At 39.1% G+C, this 23,642-nt stretch overlaps 1 protein-coding gene across 3 annotated transcripts in view; it reads right to left on the bottom strand.

Moving 5' to 3' along the window:
• The window catches only part of LOC150087471 (uncharacterized), a 238,090-nt gene that overhangs the window by 111,988 nt on the left and 102,460 nt on the right, over positions 1-23,642 (bottom strand). For all 3 annotated transcript variants that reach the window (XM_090372089.1, XM_090372090.1, XM_090372091.1), the window contains 2 exons: positions 18,937-19,033; positions 12,200-12,223 (listed from right to left, as the gene is read on the bottom strand). In XM_090372089.1, coding sequence (XP_090228215.1) covers positions 12,200-12,223; positions 18,937-19,033 — 121 coding nt within the window. The remainder of the gene's footprint in view (positions 1-12,199; positions 12,224-18,936; positions 19,034-23,642) is intronic.

The raw sequence follows: 23,642 nt of genomic DNA, 5'->3' as shown, positions 1-23,642 counted from the left end.
AAGCAGCTTAATAAACTCTTTAGAAATACTGAATTCAAAATAATAGCCAGGCCCATGCAGAAGCTCCTATATATATTAAAAAATCACAAATTCTTCCTTCTTGCTCGGCACAGGTAAATGATCTTATGTATAAGATTTCATGTAGTCAGTGTGATTCATCGTATGAGGATTCCACTCGTTGCATGTTAGAGTTACGTGTCAAGCAACATGCTGCTTCCGTCCGCACGTCGGCGCAAACGCGTCGGAGTTGGCCTTTCATGCGGTCAATGATGGTCACGTATTCCCATTCAATAAAGCGGTAATTTTAAATATACAACACAATTACATAAAATTATTGATCGCTGAAACGCTTGAAATGAAACTACATGAAAATTCTATCAATGTGGAATGGCCTTATCTAATTTTGGATTTCTGGTCTTTTTTGCACATGCGCCAATATAAATAATCTCTCTATATTTCAGTCGAATACACACACAAACACTTTGTGATATTCCCGTCCTGTGAACACGGCGATCAACCAAAAAGCATGGTTTGCTTAAAGAAGGGAAACAGCTGTGCATTTCGTTTAATTTGAGTATTCATCCAAATCATAACTTTTAATCCGTTTAATTTTAAATAATTTTTAATCTTTTTAATTGTGATTTTAATAGTGATTTTAATTATTTATTATTGGAACCAGTTTTAACTATTCATTATGACACAATGTCTTCTCGCACTCATGGTCTTGCAGCGGTGGTTTGATGCATTTCGGGGTCGGGTCGGGGGCTCTCGACTTTCAATTCCGTTGTGCATCGGATTTGGTCGTATCTCTATGAGTGAGGGAATTCATTAATTCGGTTTTTCACATTTTTCATCTTATTTTATTCATCACATATGAGAGGGAATTGACTGAAAGCATTCCACGAAAAAGATTGAGTTAATCTCTTACTTTTTAATGAAAATATTCAATGAATAGCATGTTGTGTTCCCTTAGAAACACAATTTAAGTCAGTGGATTAGCTGAAGAATAATTTAAAAAATGCCAACATTAGTCATGTTTAAATACATCCACTATGACACCAATTTCCTTGTTTATTCTCTACAAAATTGTACAAATTCTGCTTAAGATGGGAATTATTATGTTTTGCGTGTAACAATTCTCATCATAGACATAACCTCTGTTCATCTAGTCTTCAGTGAGAGAGATCAATAGGTTATTAGTATCAGTATCACTATATGTTATTATATCAGTTAGTAGTAGTAGTAATAGTGGCACGTGACATAAGAAAGCAAGCGTATTAGCTTGTGCAGCATCAGCCAAAAAAAAAAAAAAATTCACACAACCATTCCCTCTGCATGTTTGTCCGTCCAGTTCCTCCTTAAATTTGTTTAACCTATCAACTTCCACAATTACAGATGGAAGTTTGTTGCAGCAATTAACCACCAGGTGGCTAAAGACAAATTTCTGCACATCTATTCTACATGTCTTTCCTCAGTTTGAATTTATGCCCCCTTAGGTTCGTAATCTGAACAAGTGGAAGAATCCCATCACATCTCAGCGCACTCAACCCATTCAAGGCCTTATACACCTCAATCAGATCACCTCGCAGGTGCCTAGTCTCCAGCCACTGCAATTTGCAGAACTTAAGCCTCTCTTGATAAGAGGATTTCATTCCCCTCATCAACCTTGTTGCCTTCTCTGTACACGCTCAAGCAAATCTACATCCTTCCTAAAATGAGGCCTCCAGACCTGTATGCAGTACTCAAGCCGTGGCCTGACCATTGCCTTATACAAAGGGATAATTACCTCCTTTTCATTGCTAGCAAAATTCCTTTATATCATTGACAAAACCCCATGACCTGCTCTTGCAGCCTGTCTGCATTGCTCAGAAAACTTCAAAATCTGACTGCACAATTACTACTAGGTCTTTTTCATTTTCTACCACCTTAAGTGTAGTACCACACAGTTGGTACGTTTCTCTGGGGTTACTTCTACCCATATGCAGTACTTTGCATTTGTCAAGGTTAAACTTCAGTTGCCACTTCTTAGCCCATCTGCCCAAATTATCTAGATCCTGTTGCAGTAGCACACTGCCATTACTGTCATTAACAACCCTACCAACCTTTGTATCATCTGCAAACTTCGCCACTAAGCCTGATATACCATCATCAATAGCATTGATAAATATACAAAACAACAGTGGACCCAACGCCGAACCCTGTGGGATTTGGTTTGGTTTGGTTTTGGTTTTATTGGCGCATTAGCTACTAAGGCTATAATGCGCCAAGACCAGGTCATTTATAAAAAATTTTAAACTTTCAGTGACCTAATTAGTTAGGTCACTATGTCAAAATGTATAACAAATATATCAAAGAAAAATGTAAAAATTTTATATACGAGTAAAAATATTTATTGATTTTAAAAAGCTAAAAACAGCAGACACATTGTCATTGTCAGATAAAATCTGACTGAGTGTATACGGCTCAGTCAGATGGTTAAAAGCGGTAAAACGGATACTGCTAAAATCTGGACATTCAATTAAAATGTGTCTAATTGATAAAATTGTGCCACAGGACTCAAACATAGGAGGGTCATCAGCCCTCAGCAAAAAAGTATGAGTCAAATGACTATGTCCTATGCAGGTCCGGGCAAGAACAACTTCCTCCTTACGATTCCTGCGCAGACTAGACTGCCACGGTTCAATTACAGGCTTTATATGATATAGTTTATTCCCAGTCTGTCCATTCCACAAATCCTGCCATTGGGAATGTATCTTCTGCTGTATTGTTTGCCTGTAGTCTGTATACGGGACTGACAGGCAGCGATTATTATTGGGGATTGCTGATTTGGCTGCGGTGTCAGCCAAATCATTTCCCCTAATCCCAATGTGGCTGGGAATCCAGCAGAAGCAGATATCACATTCACGTCCACGGAGGAAGTGAATCTTCTGCTGGATACTAGACAGAACTGGATGAGGATTATATCTCACAGATATTAAAGCCTGTAACATGCTAAGCGAGTCAGAATATAAAATGAACCGTTGGTATTGGCATTCACTAATGTGATCCAAGGCTAACTCTATAGCGTGCAGCTCTGCAGTAAATATGCTGCATTCAGAGGGAATCTGCTCCGATGTAGTAGTGTCTGTAAAGACAGCAGCAGATCCCACATATGATTCCGACTTCGAACCGTCTGTGTAGACTGGCGTGAAGTCAGAATATTCAGTTCGGTGTGCTGAATGAAGCTGCAGGTAGACAGATGATGGAGTGTCCGACTTTCCCCAATTTCTAAGAGACAAGTCACATGCCGGGACATGAGCATGCCAGGGTGGAAAGGGTTGCTTTGGTGTTTGGGCAACCTTGTCTACCTTGATATTAAGTTCTTTGAGTAGCTCTTGGAGACGAATACCAAAAGGACGATTGGCAGTCTTACGGGTATTGTATAAATTTTCCCATCGTGGCTCAAAAACGGATGGCCACGTAGGATGGTCTGGCAGGGATTTCAGTTTTAAAGCGTACTTTAAAGACAACTGCGTCGAAGCGATAACGGTGGTTCGTTTGCTTCGACGTATAAGCTCTGGACAGGAGATGTGCGATATGCTCCAGTAGCAATAAGTAGGGCCTGATGATGGATGGGGTCCAGACATCGCAGGACAAGGACACTGTCTCTGGCTGAGGAATATACCTGGGACCCATAGTCTAGTTTGGATCGCACAAGTGCACGGTAAAGCCGAAGAAGGATACATCGGTCTGCTCCCCAAGATGTAGAGGAGAGCGAGCGGAGAATATTAAGCCCACGTGTGCACTTTGTGCGGAGTTGACGGATATGATCCAAAAAGGTCAGTTTTTTATCAAATATGAGTCCCAAGAATTTTATGTTCGCTGCTACTGGAATAGCATATTGTCCGAGCCTTAATTCAGGTTCAGGATGAAGATTACGCTTACGACAAAAGTGTACGAAAACGGTCTTCTCCGGCGAGAACTTGAAGCCATTAGCAACTGCCCAGAAATTCAGATTATCAATGGCTTTCTGCAGTTGTCTTTCAATAACCCTCATGTTCCACGACTGACAAAAAATGCTAAAGTCATCAACATAGAGGGCACTGTTTACAGTTGGAGGAAGTTGTTCTGTGATGGAATTTATTTTGATGGCGAAAAGTGTGACACTTAATACTGATCCTTGTGGTACTCCCTCCTCTTGACTGAAGGAGGGAGAGAGTGAGGATCCCACTCAAACTTGGAAAGATCGATTGGCTAGAAAGTTTTTAATAAAAATTGGAAGTTGCCCCCTAAGACCAAGGCTATGCAGATCTTTTAAGATGCCAAATTTCCAAGTTGTGTCATACGCTTTCTCCATGTCAAAGAACACTGACACCAAGTGTTCGCGTTTTAGGAAAGCATCCCGGATGGATGCTTCCAATCTAATAAGATGGTCCAAAGTGGACCGGTTCCTTCGGAAGCCGCACTGGATGCTGGAGAGAAGGTCATTTGATTCTAAATACCATATTAAACGAGAATTAACCATTCTCTCCAGGATTTTGCACAGACAGCTAGTCAGAGCAATAGGACGATAATTGGTGGTGACTTTTGGATCCTTTCCTGGCTTAGGAAAGGCAAGAACGATTGCCTTTCGCCAGGAGTCCGGAAACTGCCCTTCAATAAAGATTCTGTTATACAGAAGGAGCAGACAATCCATAGATTTTCGTGAAAGATGTTTAATCATTTCATAATGGATGCCATCTGGTCCAACAGCACTTGCTTTGGAAAGAGTGAGGGCTCTTTTCAGTTCCTCTATAATGAACGCCCCGTTGTAGGGATAGAGGCCCTTGGACTTAAAATTAAGTGCTTGTTTTTCCAGTTTATGTTTCAGGACCAGGAACTCTGGGGAGTACGAGGATGTTGCGGAGATGTTAGAGATTGTTTCCCCAAGAGCATTGGCTATTGCAGTTGGATCTGCAATAGTGCATCCATTATAATCTAGGATTGAAGAAGGGTGGGATGTATATTTCCCCTTCATTTTCCGGATTTTATCCCAGACTACCTTAGAGTTGGTAGACTGGTTAATAGATGATGTAAAACGGATCCACGATTCCTTTTGACTCTGATGATGGAGCGTGCTTTGGCTCATGCATGTTTGAAGGCTATAAGGTTGTTCGTGGTAGGATATCGGCGAAATATTCCCCACGCTTTGTTTTGAGCCTTTTTTGCTGTTGTGCATTGTGAATTCCACCAAGGTTTGGGAAATGGTGGAAACCGGGCAGATGTTTTTGGGACAGCATTAGCAGCTGCTTGGACAATAATTTCTGTGATGTACTTTACTGCGACATTGATCGGCTCCCGACTGACTGTACTGAGGTCGAAATTTGCCTGATGTTGGAAGGCATTCCAGTCACCGTGATCAAACTTCCACCGTGGTAACCTAAAAGGAAGACATGGGCTCCCACTGTGTAACAAGGTTATCAAAGGGAAGTGATCACTTCCGTATGGATTCTCCTCCACTTCCCAAGTGAGTGAAGGGAGCAGAGAAGGGGAGCAGATAGAGAGATCAATGGCAGAAAAAGTACGGGTAGGCATGTGAAAGAAGGTGTTTGTTCCAGTATTTAGAAGGGAAAGGTCATTGTCATTGAGCATACGCTCTATGACTCGTCCCCTTCCGTTGATGTTAGCACTTCCCCACAGGGCATTATGTCCATTCATATCCCCGAGAAGTAAGTAAGGGGGAGGCAACTGCGTTAGACGATCATCAAGGTCTTCCTGGGAGATGTCAGTCCCAAGTGGCAAATAGATAGAGCAGACCGTTAATAAAAATCCCACCGTAAGGCGAATTGCAACAGCTTCTATGCTAGTTGCAATTAGTAAGGGGTGCACTAAGGTCTGGTTACCCACAAGGATAGCCACTCCCCCACGAGCAGAGCCATCCCCAATTCTATCCTTTAGAAAAATTGTGATGGTGGGATCATCATTAGCCTTTTGATATGTCTCCTGCAAGCAAAAGCAAACTGGCTTGTGCTTTTGCAGGAGGGCCTTGATGTCATCAATATTTCGCCGGAATCCACGACAATTCCATTGTAGGAATTTAGCCATTATTTGGGTTTGGTAGGTCCATCAGGCGGCTTCCGAGGTGCTGAGGGCTTACTTTTATCAGTCTTGAGTTTATCTTTTTTGGGAAAGAATGGACGCTGTCCCGTGTCCATTTCTTCCTCCGCAAATAGTTCCAAGACTGAATCTTCGGGTACCTCCTTCTGCTCGACATCCATGTTGTCGTGGGTACTAGGGGAGACTTCCCCTTTCTTATTCTTTTCTTTCATAATTACCTTTGTTACTTGTGGAGCATTGGGAGGTACCGATATAGGAATGGCAGCTGATTGGTCCTTCTGTGCAGGTTTTTGAGAACTTAAAAGATAACGTGCGATAGGAGTGAAAGACTCCTTTGGAGGAATGGTCATGTTCGTCGGAGTTCCGACGGAACATCTCCCTGCTACCTTCTGGGCGTAGGTAAGTTTGTTGATATTCAGGGGTTTCACCGATTTCCTGGCCTCCTGGTACGATATATTTAGCTCTGCCTTCAGCCGTTGAATTTCTTTTTCTTCTTTCCACCTCTGGCATGCTCGTGAGTAGGCCGGGTGTTCGCCTTCACAATTAATACAGGTGGGTTTTGCGGCTGAACATGCTGTTGTTTCGTGGTCCTTTGCACCGCATCGAGCACATGCAAGGACTCCACGGCAGGCCATTAGAGTGTCCATACTTCTGGCATTTAAAACACCATAAAGGGTTCGGAACGTATGGACGTACTGAACAATTGATGTATCCAGCTTTAATCTCATCAGGAGGTTTAGGAGAGTTAAAAGTCAGGATAACGCTCCTGGTTTTAACAAGTTTTCCATCCCTTCGCGTAGTAATTCTCTTGACGGCAATAACTCCCTGTGGTTTTAATTCCGAGCAGATTTCCTCCTCGGTTACGTCGAGAAGGTCCCACTCCGAAATGACAACTCTCGATGAATTGAGTGTTCTGTGTGGTGTCACTGTTATAGGTATTCCTCCAATTGATGTTGTTCGGAGTAGATGTTCCGATTGCCTGTCATTTTTAGTTTCAATTAAAAGGTCTCCAGAATGAAGCCTCTTAACTGATTTGGGTGAACCTACTAACCCATCTAACCCTTTTTGAATAAAAAAGGGCGACATTTTACCAATCGGTGTTTCATTGGTAGAATGCATGATTAAGAACCTTGGAACAGGCCCTGATGGTAATTCAGTTCGCTGCTTCTTTTTAGCAATAATGCTATCTGTTTCTTTGTCATTGATTTCGGATAGGGACCGGGTTGGGGGCCCCTGAAGAAATAGGTTTATCAGGATTCATAGAAATTTTATTTGGTTCAGTGCCCGGGCTCCCCACCCACCATGGAGCCCAAGGGGACGCCCACTACCCAGCATGCAATAAATGTGCTCGGGAGTGGAACGCCAGGGCTACCCAGACACCATACCCGCACCGCCGCCAGCCTGAATCCTGTCCCTCGGACCATGAGGGAAGGGGCGTGGCATTGACACGGCTGACCCTCGCAGGCGAGCCTATTAGCCGATTGATCCTAGCCGGGCCTTCCGGGACCTCCTGTCTTGTCGAAGTAGGGGCCAAAGTGGTGTATTGAAGCTGGGCACCTCAACCACCAGGATCCCCCTTTCCGAATTTCCACGGGTCGCAGCGCACAGCAAACATGCCGGATTCCATTGATGTAAGCCTGGAACCTGGGCTGTGGGCGTTGGATCCCAGTGATGCTAGTTTGGAAGTCCAGCAGCGTCACTGGGAGGTCCCCTCACCACGTACAGGTGCCCACGTCGAGGGGCCCTGTGGGATTCCACTAATAACATTAGTCCACAAAGAGCAACGCCCATTGATTACCACCCTCTATCTTCTCCCATTCAACCATCCTTTTATCCATTGTAGCAACTTACCCTTAATACTATTCTCCCATATCACTGTGAAGCAGACATTCAGAAAGGATACTCATGTGTAGCAAACTTATTTTTAACCATGCAATTTAAGCACAAATTAATATAAGAAATATAAAAATAACTAATTTGGACCTAAATAAACAAGGAATAGCACACTATGTTCCTTCAGAAACCTGACAGTGTATCAATGTATTAAGCAAAAATAATTAAAGAAATACAAATATTGGTCATGTTAAATATATTCACCATGATACCAATATTCTTTTATTCTCTATAAAACTATATGAACAGAGCATAATAATTCTGGTCCGATGATCCTATCCTTATTCACATAAAATATTTGCTGAGAAATCAAGAGGTTATTAGTATCATGGTGTTGGTATCACTATGAAAAAGACACCAAGAGAGTCCCCATATTCAGTAATCTTGTTTCAGGTGGTAGATGACTCTCATCAACCGGTGCAATACCATCACTTTGCTTATTGGAGGCTTGAAGTGGTGGAACCCATGTTTAGTCTCTAGAGCTAAGTTCCAGTCAACCCTTCCCTATCTCTTCAATCATGCAGTATGACTGATGACTTTTGAGGTTATGATGAATATCCTGGCGAGATCTAATCTTCCTTCCATTTCGAGGGTACAGCTCTAAAACGGTGTTCACAGGCCGGCCGCTAGTTAGTATACGGGACCGAACCTATTGGTAACTCTCTGGGAGGCCTCCGGATCAGCTAGTGTATAATCTTGCTACCTCTACTCTGCCAGATAGTGACTGGAGGGAGTCCGAGTAGTGCTTATGCGGGGAGCATTGTCGAGGCCACGTTATGTCAAGGATCTGGGTATATTCACAAGTTTATCTGCAAAAAGATCTAAACCTCCCAAGCACTTCCTAATTCATTTCACAAATATACGTGGTTTCAATTCTAATCTCAATGATGTCCATTTCCACTTGCAGTCTGCCAAACCCCATGTACTTTTTCTGACAGAATCTCAGTTATCGGTTGATTCATCTACTGCTCATGTCAGATGCCCAAATTATTCGCTGTATGATTCCTTTCGCCTCAAAGGTGGTACTTGTGCATATGTCCGTTCTGATATTCCCTGTGAAAGACTTGGCAATTTGGAATCTCCTCTCTTTGATCTACTCTGGCTTAAAATCTCTCTACCTCATTGTGTCAAATTCATCTGTTGTCTCTACCGTTCTCCCAATTCCACTAATCACTTGGAGCTCTTTGACTTCCTCTCTTTGCAACTTAACTTTCTCCAGTCCAACTTTCCTAACAGTGAGATAATTTTTCTTGGTGATTTTAATGTTCACAACTCCAGCTGGCTTCCATTTTCAAGTCACACCAACCCAGCTGGTCGAGATGCTGAGACCTTTGGAATTACTAATGACCTTGCACAGATTGTTCATTTACCTACAAGAATACCGGATAATCCTAATCATACAACCAATACGCTTGATCTTTTTCTCACAAACAACCTTTCTAAGTACATGGTCAAAGTGAGAGGTCCTTTAGGCACTTCAGATCACAACTTGGTGATTGTCTCTTCTCCAATGGAACCTTTATCTTATGGCTATTCACAACCTCGTGTTGTTTGGAATTACAAGAATGCAAAATGGGATGACCTGCGAGATTTCTTTTCCATGGTCGGATTACTGTTTCAAAACTTCTGATGTCAACGTTTGCTCAGATCGTGTCAATGAAATTATTCTTGAAGGAATGGAATGCTTCATCCCACACTCCATTTAAAATCTCGTACTTTATCTGAACCTTGGTTTTCCAATAAATGTGCTAAGGCTGTTCAAGAGAAGAATGTTGCATATCGTAATTGGCTTGTTTCTAATTCTCCAGTTTCATTTTCTGCCTACACCAAAGCTCGCAACAATTGTAAAGCAGTTATTAATCAGTCCAAACTAGAGTTTGAACAGGCTAAGAGTAGAAAACTTGCTTCTTGCCCTAATGGTAGCCGAGCATTCTGGTCTCTTGCCAAAGCTATTGGCCGCATATTTTGCCCATCTCTGCTCCCACATCTGTCCAAACCAGATGGTTCTGTTGTCACTTCAGCTAAGGATAAAACTGACCTGCTAGCATCCCATTTTTCTTCCAACTCATGTAGTAATGATCTTGGTAAAACACCTCCCACCATTTCCAACACGCTCCATTCAATGCCTCCTGTGGTCTTCCGTCAAAAGGATGTCGGAAGGATTTTGATGAATCTTGATGCTAAGAAAGCTCCAAGTCTCGATGGTATTTCTCCACTTGTTCTCAAAACCTGTGCTCCTGAACTTACTCCTATTCTTTGCCACCTTTTTTCACTTTCTTATTCCAAAGGTGTGTTTCCTTCTGCTTGGAAATTTGCTCATATCCAGCCAGTTCCTAAAAAGGTGACAAATCCTTCCCATCCAATTATTGTCCCATTGCAATTACTTCTACTCTTTCTAAAATAATGGAGAAATCAATTAACCGCCAACTCTTAAACTACCTAGAAACCTTCCGTCTGATCAACGATCGCCAGTATGGATTCCATCAGTGGTGATCCACTGGTGATATTCTTGCTTATGTTACCCATTTAGGGACTAATTCAATGGAAAGGTTCGGGGAAACACAAGTAGTTGCTCTTGACATCTCAAAGGCTTTCGATCATGTTTGGCCTAAAGGTCCTCTAAACAAGCTTTCATCTTATGGTTTGCCAGCTGTTTTTAGTAATTGGTTATCCAGTTTTCTCTGTGATCGCTCACTGAGGGTGATGGTAGATGGCTCTCTGTCTTCTAACTTCTCCAGTAATGCCAGTGTCCCCCAAGGTTCAGTTCTTTCCCCTACTCTTTTCCTCTTGTATATTAATCACCTTCTTCCATTGACTGGAAATCCTATCCATAGTTTTGCCGATGATAGCACATTGCATTCCACTTTCCATTTTGAGAAACCTTGTCCTGCTCAATCAGCTTCAATTTCTCGAAAATCTGCTACCAATTCCTTAAATGCCGATCTTCAGGTAATTCTCCAGTGGGGCAAAGACAACTTAGTTGATTTCAATCCTTCTAAAATTCAGTCTTGTATCAGCTCTCGCAAAAAGGATTCTTCTGCTCCTATGCTTATCTTTGGTGACACTCCGATTTTTAGGCAAAATGATATATCTCTTTTGGGGACTACCCTGACTTCTAATCTCCCTTGGCACAAGCACATTACAAATGTTGCTTCCTCTGCAACTAAAAAACTTGGTTTTCTCTTTCGCTCTCGGCGTTACTTTTCTTCCAAACAGCTGCTCACTCTGTATAAATCGCAAATCCGCCCCGCCATGGAACATTGTTCCCACATCTGGGGTGGTGCCCCCAAAACCTCTCTCAGGCTTCTTGATTCCATTCAGAAGAGGGCAGTTAGGTTAATTAATGATTCATCTCTAACAGAGTCTCTCCACTCGCTCTCTCATAGACGTACTGTTTCTGCTGCATGCCTCTTCTACAGATACTTCCATGGGCACTGTTCTTCTGAATTGGCTTCTATAATTCCCACTCTCTCTTTCAAAGTGGTCCGAACACGTGCCGCCACCAGCCAACATCAATTTACTGTCCAAATTCAAACTCACAGAACCAACTTTTCATCTTCCTCGTTTATTCATTCAATTGCTGTTTTGTGGAACAACCTTCCTTCATACATATTTCCTGAAAATTACAGTCTACGGAGGTTCAAGTCCAATGTCAACAAATATCTTCTTTCGTCTTCTCAACCTCCAACCCAAGCATGGTACTAAGTACTATAGGTTGTAATACCTCACGTATTTGGGGTTTACATTAAAAAAAAAAAAAAAAAAATCTCTAAAAATAGCCATGTAGGAAAAGTATCTTATTTATATGACAGAAGAATTTACATCAGGGTCAGAAACAGCGTTTTGGATTCTTTCGTTCGTTTGTTTGTTTGTTATTTGGTTTTTAGGAGCATTAGCAACTAAGGCCATATTGCTCCGGTATATGCGGTGGTCATTTCCCTGACCTTTCCGCATCCTCCGTATTTGGTGGTGATGGGCTTGAACCCCGGTCTAATCAAGAAGCGTGTGTTATGCACTGCTGCTCCTTCCCGCCTGGCTACGGAGTCGCCCTGGATTCTTTCATCACAGCATACTACACTGAGAAAAAACCACACTCATTATTTGCAGCATGGTAATTATTCAAATAAAATTATTTGAGGAATAGACAAATCTATATGCTAATAAATAAATATAACTGTTTTAAAGTGAAAAGGAAGCAGCAAGTTAATTTTTAGATATTCTGAAGACTTACTTTTGCATATTGCTTAGATGTTCCCTATAAAGAGAAAGAATTATAAGTGAGTTCTAAGAAAAATTAAAATCTGAATTAATTATTTCAGACAAATTCATTGTTCAGAAAAATACATCTTATCATCGTAAATACATATAAATACATCATATAACCATCTTATCACTAAAAAGGATAGTACAGTAAGCAAAACCTTCCAATAAACAGCATTAGATTATATATATTAACACATGATTCTAACATTCATATACACAAAAGACCAAAACTAATTGTGCTTCAAGCCTGTATAAGGTTTGCTTCATAATTATGAGAGTTACAATCCTCAACAAGTCTGCAAATGTGGACTTTATTTAAATGGTATGACTGGGTTGAGATCCTGAACCAACAAAAGTTTACATGGACCTATACTTGCAGCACATGCCGAAAGTATAGGTCTTTGGAAATAAACCTCCAAACAGAGCCAACCACATCCTTAGTCATCTGCATAACGCTATCCAATGGAAGCATTATGCAGATGAATAAGGATGTGATTCTGCATGGGGGCTTAGCTACAGGATCATTCAATATGCAATTCATATGTAAAAACAAAAAAAATTGAGTGCTGCACCATAAAATCTTCAGTGCTATGAAGAAACTTTGTAAAACTTGAAATACTTGTGCCTTCATAACCTCTCTTTTACTTAACTTGGCCCTCATGATGTTTTTCTGTTCTCTCTCAAATGAGAAAATCTTAAGGAACTTCCAGTGTGAGAGATGGCTACTTCTATTGTGCACAAATAAAAAATGCTGCAAAGGAAGAATTTCAGATATCAAAAACTAGGGACAGCTTGCTTCCAGAATATGCATGCATGTGTGTGGGGCAGCAGAAAGGAAACATTTAATGCAGTAATCTTTTAAGAAATTTTGTAATAAAATTGACTCCAACTATATACCGTAGTTGGAGTCAATACTATCTAACAGGTTTTAAGCTCTATAAGATGTGAGAAGCCAAACAGCTAAATACAGAATAAAATTCAGTAATAACACTAATCACCTTTTCAAACTCATACACAGAAGATTTAACAATTAGAAGAAGAAAAAGAACTCTTTATTATATACAGAAGGCACATTGCTGTATACAACTGCCTTCACGGCTACAAGCCAGGGGTTTTATTACTATTTACAATATAATTATATTGTAAATTCCAATTTCTAATAATCATTACAAACTGAAAGTGCCTCCGTAGCCAGGTGGGAAGGAGCAGCAGCGCGTAGCACACGCTTCTTGATTAGACTGGGGTTCGAGCCCGTCACCACCAAATACGGAGCATGCGGAAAGGTCAGGGAATGACCACCGCACCGGAGCAATATGGCCTTAGTTGCTAATGCTCCTAAAAACCAAATAACAACAACAACAAACTGAAATTGGATGATGTTTCTAAGGCTTTTCAGCAGAATTTTTATATGTTCATGTGTTTCTCCTCGTAATTACAAAAAGTAGGGTTACCCCTGCAAGTTATTCCAAAGTTTTCAGCCTGCACAACATGCAAATCAACCAATGAACACACATATTTATAGATAAATAAACATATATAAGTAGCAAGTTTGGTGCTGCTAAAATAATAATTTTTTACTGAGACAGTTGTTGTTTGTTATTTGGTTTTTAGGAGCATTAGCAACTAAGGCCATATTGCTCCGGGATATGCGGTGGTCATTCCCTGACCTTTCCGCATCTTCCGTATTTGGTGGTGATGGGCTCTTTTTTTTTTTGTTTTTTTTTTTTGGTAGTTGTTGTTGTCACAGGCTTCTGTGACCATAATGCACCTCCCAGGTTTTTGCAGTACTTTGATCCAAGCCCGAGGCGGGAATCGAACCCACGACCTTTGGGTTGCCAGGCAGGCACTTTACCCACCCGGCTAGCCCGGTCGGCAGGTGATGGGCTCGAACCCCGGTCTAATCAAGAAGTGTATGTGCTACGCACTGCTGCTCCTTCCCACCTGGCTACGGAGGCACCCTATTGAGACAGTCCTCCATGGCAGTACTCAGCTGGCATAATACATTCGTCTCACACTCATTTGAAGAGGTCTGAGTGGGAATTCAATTCCCATTGTCAACTTGGGGAATATCTAAAAGTCTTTCAAATGAGGATAGACTTAACCGATCTCAGGCACAGGGAGTTGGATTTTCCCTCTTAAATTAGTATTAATGTAGCAAACAATGCAAGGAAGCAAGCTTATACAGCATCAACAAAAAATAATATTCATCAAATTCTTTTTTTCATCCTTTCTAATAAGAAGTCTAATTCTTCCTTAAATTTGTTCAAATTCATTTCCACAACACCAGATGAAAATTTATTCCATGAAACCTATTGCTAAAGTCATTCTGGGGCTGATTTATATATTTTGAAATGTAGTAAAAATACACTACATGGATATAAGTGATAAGCTTTCAATGCCATTAAAATTATTTGATTTTATTTGTTGAGAAAGCAAAACAAAGATATTAAAATTCAACATTCAAACATTAATAAAGACTAACAATGTCTTAATGTTTAAAAGACAACTCAACAAACTTTTAACAATAACCCTGCTAATTACTGGTTTAACATTTGCACATCTTGAGGAATGAACAAAAAACAGTATACAAATTTCAAAAATAAAGTATTAGTTATTTCTTATTAGTTATTAGTTATTTAGTGGCAGTAACAGGTAAATTGGTATCACATTCGAAACAGAAGCATTTCTCCCTATATAGGTTAAATCAGTGGTTTTCGACCTTTTTTTTTAATAACTGCACCCCCTAAATAATTTATTTTATTTTGTGGCACCCCTATTCAATTTTCTGCCTGTTAGATCCATCCATTTCTCTCTCTGCACACACATATATATATCGTATGTAGAAAGTGTGAAGAAGAAGATTTTTTTTAACCTACTGAATCTATGGTATACACCAGAAGTGAACGACTAAACGGATAAGGAATGTAGCGATATATGGTATGAAAAAGAAAGAGACAGATAGTTGGCAAGAAATTAAAAATAAGAAATGAAAAGGCGACCAAAATAAGATTACATTGCTGTGTTTTTCACAATTTCAGTATCTTCATCAGAGGCCATCTACCGAAATTATGAGAAAGACGGCAATGTTCTTGCTTCTGTTTCTGACATATTCTGCATGATATGGTACATGTGTAGCCCCATGTTGAGAACAAAATTTTAAAATTTTGAAATTTTGCGTCAAGAATAAGGTCTAATAAATTGTGCCAATAAATGTAATTATATTACGTAGGGCATAGAGATCATGGATGACCTTACAGAAGCAAGTAAAAAGAATTGAAAAAAACTAAAGTAATGAATATCAGAATGTAGGAATAGGCAAGAAGAAAGGGATTACCATTACCTTGTAAGACTGAAATTGACCAAATGACCAAGATGGCGGCATGCCAGTATATTTATGTGTAGGTACGCTAGCGGCTCCTGGCATTAGAAAATGGTGGCAGAAATTTGAACTAATATTTTTTCTTCTAAAAATCATTTCCCCATACTCTAAATGATATACCCACCGATTTTCACAGCACTAACTCTGACCGTTTTGATATTTCTTCTCCCATTTATCTTTTATCCAACTTTCTCTTCCCTTCCAATTCCCATACTTCTCATTCTTATATTCACTTCCTTTCCCTAAACACCTTGGAGCTCCCAGGCTTGCCTGATAGCCCCAATAAGAGTTTCAGTTTAAATACAGTCCCTGGCATACCTCCTCGTGGTCAATGTTGGGAGTCAGAGGGCAGGGAACCAGATGTCTGGAGGCCTCATTTCAAGAAGGATGTAGAGCTGCTGGAACGAGTACAGAGAAGGGCAACAAGATTAGTGAATGGAACAAAGGGGTGCTCTTATGAAGAAAGGCTTAAGTTTTGCAAATTACAGTGTCTGGAGACTAGGCACCAGCAAGGTGATCTGAGAGAGGTGTATAAAGCCTTGAATGGTTTGAGCATGCTCAATGCTGATGGGATTCTTCCTCTCGCTCAGAATAATCACCTGAGAGGGCATAAATTCAAATTGAGGAAAGACAGAGGTAGGATAGACGTGAGGAAATTTGCCTTTAGCCAGCGGGTGGTTGGTTGGTGGAACAGACTTCCATCCCTTGTCGTGGAAGTTGATAGCCTAAATAAGTTTAAGGCTCAGCTGGACAGGTATTTTGAACGAACAGAGGGGTGAAGTGGAAGTGGTTTCTTTATTTATTTTTTTATTTTAAAATTTTTTTTTTTGGCTGATGCTGCATAAGCTTGCTTTCTTGCATCAAATGCCTCTACTAATGCTAATGCTCAAGTCCCCAGTTGCTGGCACTCAACATAACATATATACACTTGCCAACCTTGGCCTTTTGCCTTTTCAGATGCTAATGCGGTATATAAGGGAAACCCTACAGACGGTAATTAAAACAATTAACACCTTGACCTTGACCATTTTGACACTAGGGTCTCCTGAATAGTGAACTTCTTTTATAACCACCCGGTATATATAAATATATATCTAATATTAAAAAATATGTTATATGATAGTTATTACAATAATATAACTATAAACAAAATTACAATTCATAATACAAATTATATATATATAATAATTTTATTTTTATACAGAGGGTCTAATTAAATATCAATTATAGATCACCACAAAATTATAAAGATACCGTACACCTTTTTATATGAAATAAATATATAAATTTTAGGTTAAACTCTACATTTATTTCTCAACTGATTGGCCCATTTAGATGTTTTGTGATTAGGTAGAATAATAAGATGGTAGAATAGAAATTCTAGATATGCATCTGTAAATTGTTTCCATTAAAATTAATTTACAGAATCTAATTTATATTAACTGTTTGTTCCTTTCACAATCAGAAAACTCATTAGCATTAGCAATAGTAGAAGCATATGATGAAAGAAAGCAAGCAAGCTTATGCACCAACATGCAAAAAAATACCCAAAAAATTTGCCATTTCACCCATCCATTCGCTCCAAAAGTTTGTCCAGTTCTTCCTTGAATTTATTTAAGCTATCAACTTCCACAACGACAAATGGAAGTTTTTCCAGCAATCAACTACCCGCTGGCTAAAGGCAGTTACCCCCAGGACTTTTTCATTCTCCATAACCCTGTTTGTAGTGCCATCCAGTTGATACATTTCTCTAGAGTTATTGCTATCCATATGCATTACGTTACATTTGTCAATGTTAAACTTCAGTTGCCACCTCTCGGCTCATTTGCTCAACTTTTCTAGATTCTGTTGCAGAAGCGTACTGTCCTTACTGTCATTAACAACCCTAGTAACCTTTGTATCATCTGCAAACTTGGACATTAAGCCTGATATACCTTCATCAATGTACAAAACAACAATGGGCTCAACATTGACCCCCCCCCCCGGGGGATACAATAATAACATCAGTCCAGGAAGAGCAGTGTCCATTGATTACCACTCTCTGTCTTCTCCCACTCAATCATCCTTTTATCCATTGTAGCAACTTGATCTTAATGCCATACTTCTCCAATTTGTACAATAGTCTTCCATGTGCAACAATATCAAAAGCTTTCCTTATATCCAAGTATATGATATCAATATTATTTTTTGCATCCAGTTTCTTTGTGACCACATCATAGTATTTAATTAAATTGGTCAGACACTACTTACCCTTAACATTATTTGAAAAATGAGAGCAATTCAACTTTTTTACTTAATAAGAAAATGAAAAAGACCTGAGAGAAATTGTGCAGTCAGATATGAAGTTTTCTGAGCAATGCAGAGAGGTTGCAAGAGTAGGTCATGGCGCTTTGTCAATGATATACAGGAATTTTGCTAGTAGGGAAAAGGAGGTGATTATCCCTTTGTATAAGGCAATGGTCAGGCCATGCCTTGAGTACTGTGTACAGGTCTGGAGGCCTCATTTTAGGAAGGATGTAGATTTGCTTGAGCATGTACAGAGAAGGGCAACAAGATTGGTGAGGGGAATGAAGGGATCCTCTTACCAAGAGAAGATTAAGTTCTGCAAATTGCAGCGGCTGGAGACTAGGCACCTGCAAGGTGACCTGATTGAGGTGTATTAAGGCCTTGAATGGGTTGAGCATGCTGAATTCTGATGGGATTCTTCCACTTGCTCAGATTACGAATCTAAGGGGGCATAAATTCAAATTGAGGAAAGACCGTTGTAGAATAGATGTGCGGAAATTTGCCTTTAACCAACGAGTGGTTAATTGCTGGAAACTTCCATCTGTCATTGTGGAAGTTGATAGCTTAAATAAATTCAAGGAGAAACTGGACAAACATTTAGAGGGAATGGTTGTGTGAATTTTTTTTTTTGGCTGATGCTACCTAAGCTCATAATGCTTGCTTTCTTGCATCACATGCCTCTATTACTATTGCCATTTCAACCTATGCAGGAAGTGTTAAAATTTTAACAATTACAACAACAAAATGAAGCATCCTAAAAAAGAAAAATTAGGAAGGAAACTTAGAATTTTTCAGAATGAATTTTTAAGCACTGACTAAAAAACTTAATCAGGAGAAGTAATCATCTTTTATAAATTTTATCTAAAAATCCCATGTTCTGGTTATAAAAGTTAAAGTAAATGATCTAAAGTAGCTACTAATTTATGACAAAAGTAACTGCAAATGCTATTATTTAAAAATTGCTTTTCTCAACAAAAAAAAAAAAAAAAAAAAGCTTTAAACACTTTTTTCTAAGTAATTTATATAACTAATATACTAACATTTCTCGAAAATTCCTCTGTTCTTCAATCTGTTGTTGCAATGCTTGTTTGTAATCATTTTGCCTACTCCTCAACCTCTGTTCAAACATGGCATCCTCTATTGAATAATGGAGAAAGAAATAAAGCTAATCAAAAAAATTACTTGTTAAGCAACTAATGTTATATAAATTGGACTGTTAATTTCATTTCTAATAATGTATGTTTATGTATACTCACAGATACATACATACATACATACATACAGTTATTTGCCTCTTTAATAGAGGTATTGGAGGCAAATAACAACTATATGTGTGCATCTGTATATGAATTAACTCCGTTTACTAATTTACAGAGAGTGGCACAAATTAAAAAAATATGCCCACCAATTTATATGGTAGCTCATAAATTTTCTGTTGCAGGTAAATTAAAGAAAGGCTTATCAGTTCACACAAGAACAGGGAGCATTCACTGTGTAGTCCTTCAAAGAAAATAATTATTTAGCTGGTGTGAAACAGGCATTTCAAAGGAAGTTTCCAGACAAAAACTTACACCTGCAACTGGAATAATTAATAAGATGGCAAGAAATTAAGGAGAAAAAGTGGCTTATATGTAAATAAAGGAAACTGTGTTCATTCAACAACAATCCATAAAAGAAGCAATCGATCAGGAAGTTATTTGGTTGCTCTAGGAATAAACATAATAATTTAAAAATTGTTATAGAAAAAAAAAAAATAAGAAACACTAATTGCCACAGAATTCTAGCAAATTAATACTACAATTAGGAATATGTTTGGCAAAGTTCCATTCTGCCATATGAGTACCAAAATACCCTAATATTCAAAATGAAATAAAATCATAAAAATAAAAAAGACAAAAAACACTCACCCGAGCAGTACTAATGCATGACTCCCTTGAACAATGACATATACTCTCACACAAACTAAGGTATGAGTGCCACTTATAAAATAAATTAAATAAAGACAGGAAACTCACAGGCACCATTATTTCACAAGAACACAAGTGCTGATGAACTCCAAAAGGACTGTATTTCAATCACTGACCACTGTCTAATCAAATGTCAATGGATGTCCAATTATGAGCCAAACACAGAAGAAAATAAACTGAACTCAAAATAAAAAGCATGACATAGCCGCTACCCTTTATAAGTTAAATAAGCAAATTTAACAAACAGAATAAAAATTTAGCATTAACAAGGGCAAAAGATGCAAGAAAGCAAGCTTATATAGAATCACCCAAAAAAAAAAACCATACAGACCCTTCTCATTTCACCCATCCACCCACTCCATATGTTTGTCTAGTTCTGCCTTGAATCTGTTTAAGCTATCAACTTCTAAGGCGCATTTAGGGCTAGAGCCTCAAGCTGCGAACAAATTTAGACTATGTATATAAAGTGCTTAGCATCATAATACACAGCCATTTCTGAATAAACAGAAAATTTTTAAGGTGGCATCGTTTTATGTTATATCTCATATTGTGAATACCTTCACAACGAGTTGCCATGATATTGCACTACTTCGAATAAGTATCTGAGAATAAGTAACACTAGTCTTCTCCTTAGGTGAAGCGTTACTTATTCGAAGTAGTGCAATATCATGGAAACTCGTTGTGAAGGTATTCACAATATGAGATATAACCTAAAACGATGCCACCTTAAAAATTTTCTGTTTATTCAGAAATGGCTGTGTATTATGATGCTAAGCACTTTATATACATAGCTATCAACTTCTACAACAACAGATGAAAGTTTGTTCCAGCAATCAACCACCAGCTGGCTTCCGCACATCTATCCTACAACCGACTTTCCTCAATTTGAATTTATGCCCTCTTGGGTGATTATACTGAGCAAGAGAAAGAATCCCATCAGCATTGAGCATGCTCAAACCATTCAAGGCAATATACACCTCAATCAGATCACCTCGCAGGTGCCTAGACTCCAGACACTGTACTTTGCAAAACTTAAGTCTTTCTTTGTAAAAGCAACCATTTGTTCCATTCACTAATATTGAATTCAATAATCACCTCCTTATCGCTGCTAGAAAAATTCCTGTATATCATTGACAAGACACCACGAGCTACTCTTGCAGACCATCTGCACTGCTCAAAAAATTCATATCTGACTGCACAATTACCCCCAGATCATTTTCATTCTCTACCACCCTCAGTGAAGTACCACACAGTTGATACATTACTCTGGGGTTATTGCTATCCATATGCAGTACTTTACATTTGTCAATGTTTAACTCCAGTTGCCACTCTCAGCTCATCTGCTCAACTTTTCTAGATCCTGTTGCAACATATTGTCATTAGTGTCATTAATAACCCTGCCAAACTTCATGTCATCTTCAAACTTAGACATTAAGCTTGATATTCCATCATCAATATCATTAATAAATACAGAAAACAACAATGGACCAAACACTGAACTCTGGGGGACTCCACTAATAACATTAGTCCACAAAGGGCAGTGACCATTGATTACCACTCTCTGTTTTCTCCCACTCAACCATCCCTTTATCCATAGCTGCAGTTTGCCTTCAATGCCACACTGCTCCAATTTGTGCAGCAGTCTTCCATGTGCAACAGAATCAAAAGCCTTCCTAAGATCCAAGTATATGATATCGAAATTATTCTTTGCATCCAGTTCCTTTGTGACCATGCGGCGCCGCATGTGCCATCACAAAAGGGTGCTTTGTCAGGAACACCAGCCATTCGTTAATGTAGTCGTATCTACTGCCCATCTCCGTCGATCATGGTTATGGGATATGATCGCTAGGGTGCAGCAGGGGATAGATGTTAGCGCCGTCAAAAATTAGAGTGCAGTGCAACATTCGGCTACATATATTTGGAATATTTTCTGTGAAGATAAGATAAACTTCTGTTAAAAGAAATTAAAATAAGTGTAAGTAAAAGTAAGGTAAATTCTTGTAAAATATTATATACAAAAAGTAATTATATAGTAATATGTAAGTAAGAAATTGTTTCTCCTTTCTAGATATTTTTCTTCGCCATTCTCCCATAGTTATGGCTACTAAGAAAAGAAAAGTAGATGCTGAGTGTCGCCTTTTCAATGAAGAATGGGAAGAAAAGTACTTCTTTGTGGAAGCAAGTAACCAAAGGGCTATGTGCCTGATATGTAATGACAGTGTTGCCGTTTTACAAGGGTATACAATCTTCGGTGTCATTATGAAACAAAACATCTTTCAACATTTTCGAAGTTTTCTGGAGTTACGTACTGAAAAATTTAAATACATAAAACATAGTTTGGAATCACAGAGGCACGTGTTCACAATAATATTTACTAAAAATGAATCTGTAACCTGTGTAAGTTACAAAATAGTAAATAAGATGGTAGAGCAAAGAAAACCATTCGCTGATGGCAGCTTCATCAAAGAATGTATGATGGAAGCGGCAAATGACTTGTGCCCTGAGAAAAACGATTTATTTAGAAGTGTGAGCCTTTCAGCAAGTTCAGTTGTGCAGAGAATAGAAGAACTTGGAGAAAATATAGTACTGCAGATGAGCGAAAAAGCTAGACAATTCTTGTGGTATTCTCTAGCGCTGGATGAGTCTACTGATCTCTCGAGTACATCACAATGTCTCATATTCATTCGTCGTGTTAATTTGGACTTTTAGATCACAGAAGAGTTGGCATCCGTTTGCAGCATGCACGGAACAACAACTGGAGAAGATATTTTCGTGGAAGTGCAGAAAACTTTGCAAAGCTATAACCTTCAGTGGAATCAGCTTCGATGTGTCACAGTTGATGGAGGAAAAAACATGGCTGGTGTTAGGAAGGGTCTTGTAGGGACGATTAGAACTAAGTTAGATGATCTTCAACTTCCGGGTGCTTTGTTTATACCCTGCATTATACATCAACAAGCACTATGTGGCAAAGACTTAGATATTTCTTGCGTACTGAAACCAGTCATCTCTGCGGTGAACTTTATCCGGGGCCATGCACTTAATCACCGCCAGTTCCAGGCTTTTCTTGAGGAAATTGACTCTGAATTTTGTGACTTACCCTATCACACAGCAGCAAGGTGGCTTAGCTGCGGTAAAGTCCTGTTTCGTTTTTATAAGCTATGAAAAGAAATAGATATTTTCCTCACTGAAAAGGATAGAGCTGATACACTTCTATCAGATCCCACCTGGCTATCAAAATTGTCATTTTTGGTTGACATAACATCTCACATGAAGGAAAGGACAACTTTATCTGTGACCTTTATTGAATCATTAAAGGATTTTGAAGAAAGCTATTACTTTTTGAAGCACAACTAGAAAGAGGAGATTCATCTCATTTTCAGTGTTTCAAAGCATTTCTTGCTGAAATCGGAGAAGATATCAATCTCAAGTTTCCAAAGAAAATTATTAATGACTTAAGAAAGATTTTCAGACCTCGACAGAATTGAGAGTGATATTCTTTTGTTTCAAAATCCACTTCATTGTAACGTTGATGACGTGCCAGTCGAACTACAGTTAAGAGATCATTGATTTACAAGAAAATGACCTATTGAGAGAGTGGTAGATGACTTTCATCAACCGGTGAAATACCACCACTTTGCTTATTGGAGGCTTGAAGTGGTGAAACTCATGTTTAGTCTCTAGAGCAATGTTTCCGTCAGCCCCCCCCCCCCATACTTCTCCAATCCATGCACAGTACTAAGTACTATAGGTTTTGATACCTTTCGTGTTTGGGGTTTTCA

Source organism: Mastigoproctus giganteus, chromosome 4 (genome assembly GCF_048544385.1).
Source record: "Mastigoproctus giganteus isolate SK-2022 chromosome 4, ASM4854438v1, whole genome shotgun sequence".
Classification (NCBI taxonomy): domain Eukaryota; kingdom Metazoa; phylum Arthropoda; class Arachnida; order Uropygi; family Thelyphonidae; genus Mastigoproctus; species Mastigoproctus giganteus.
Note: the sequence above shows the minus strand (reverse complement) of the source record. Positions and strands in the feature narration are given on the sequence as shown.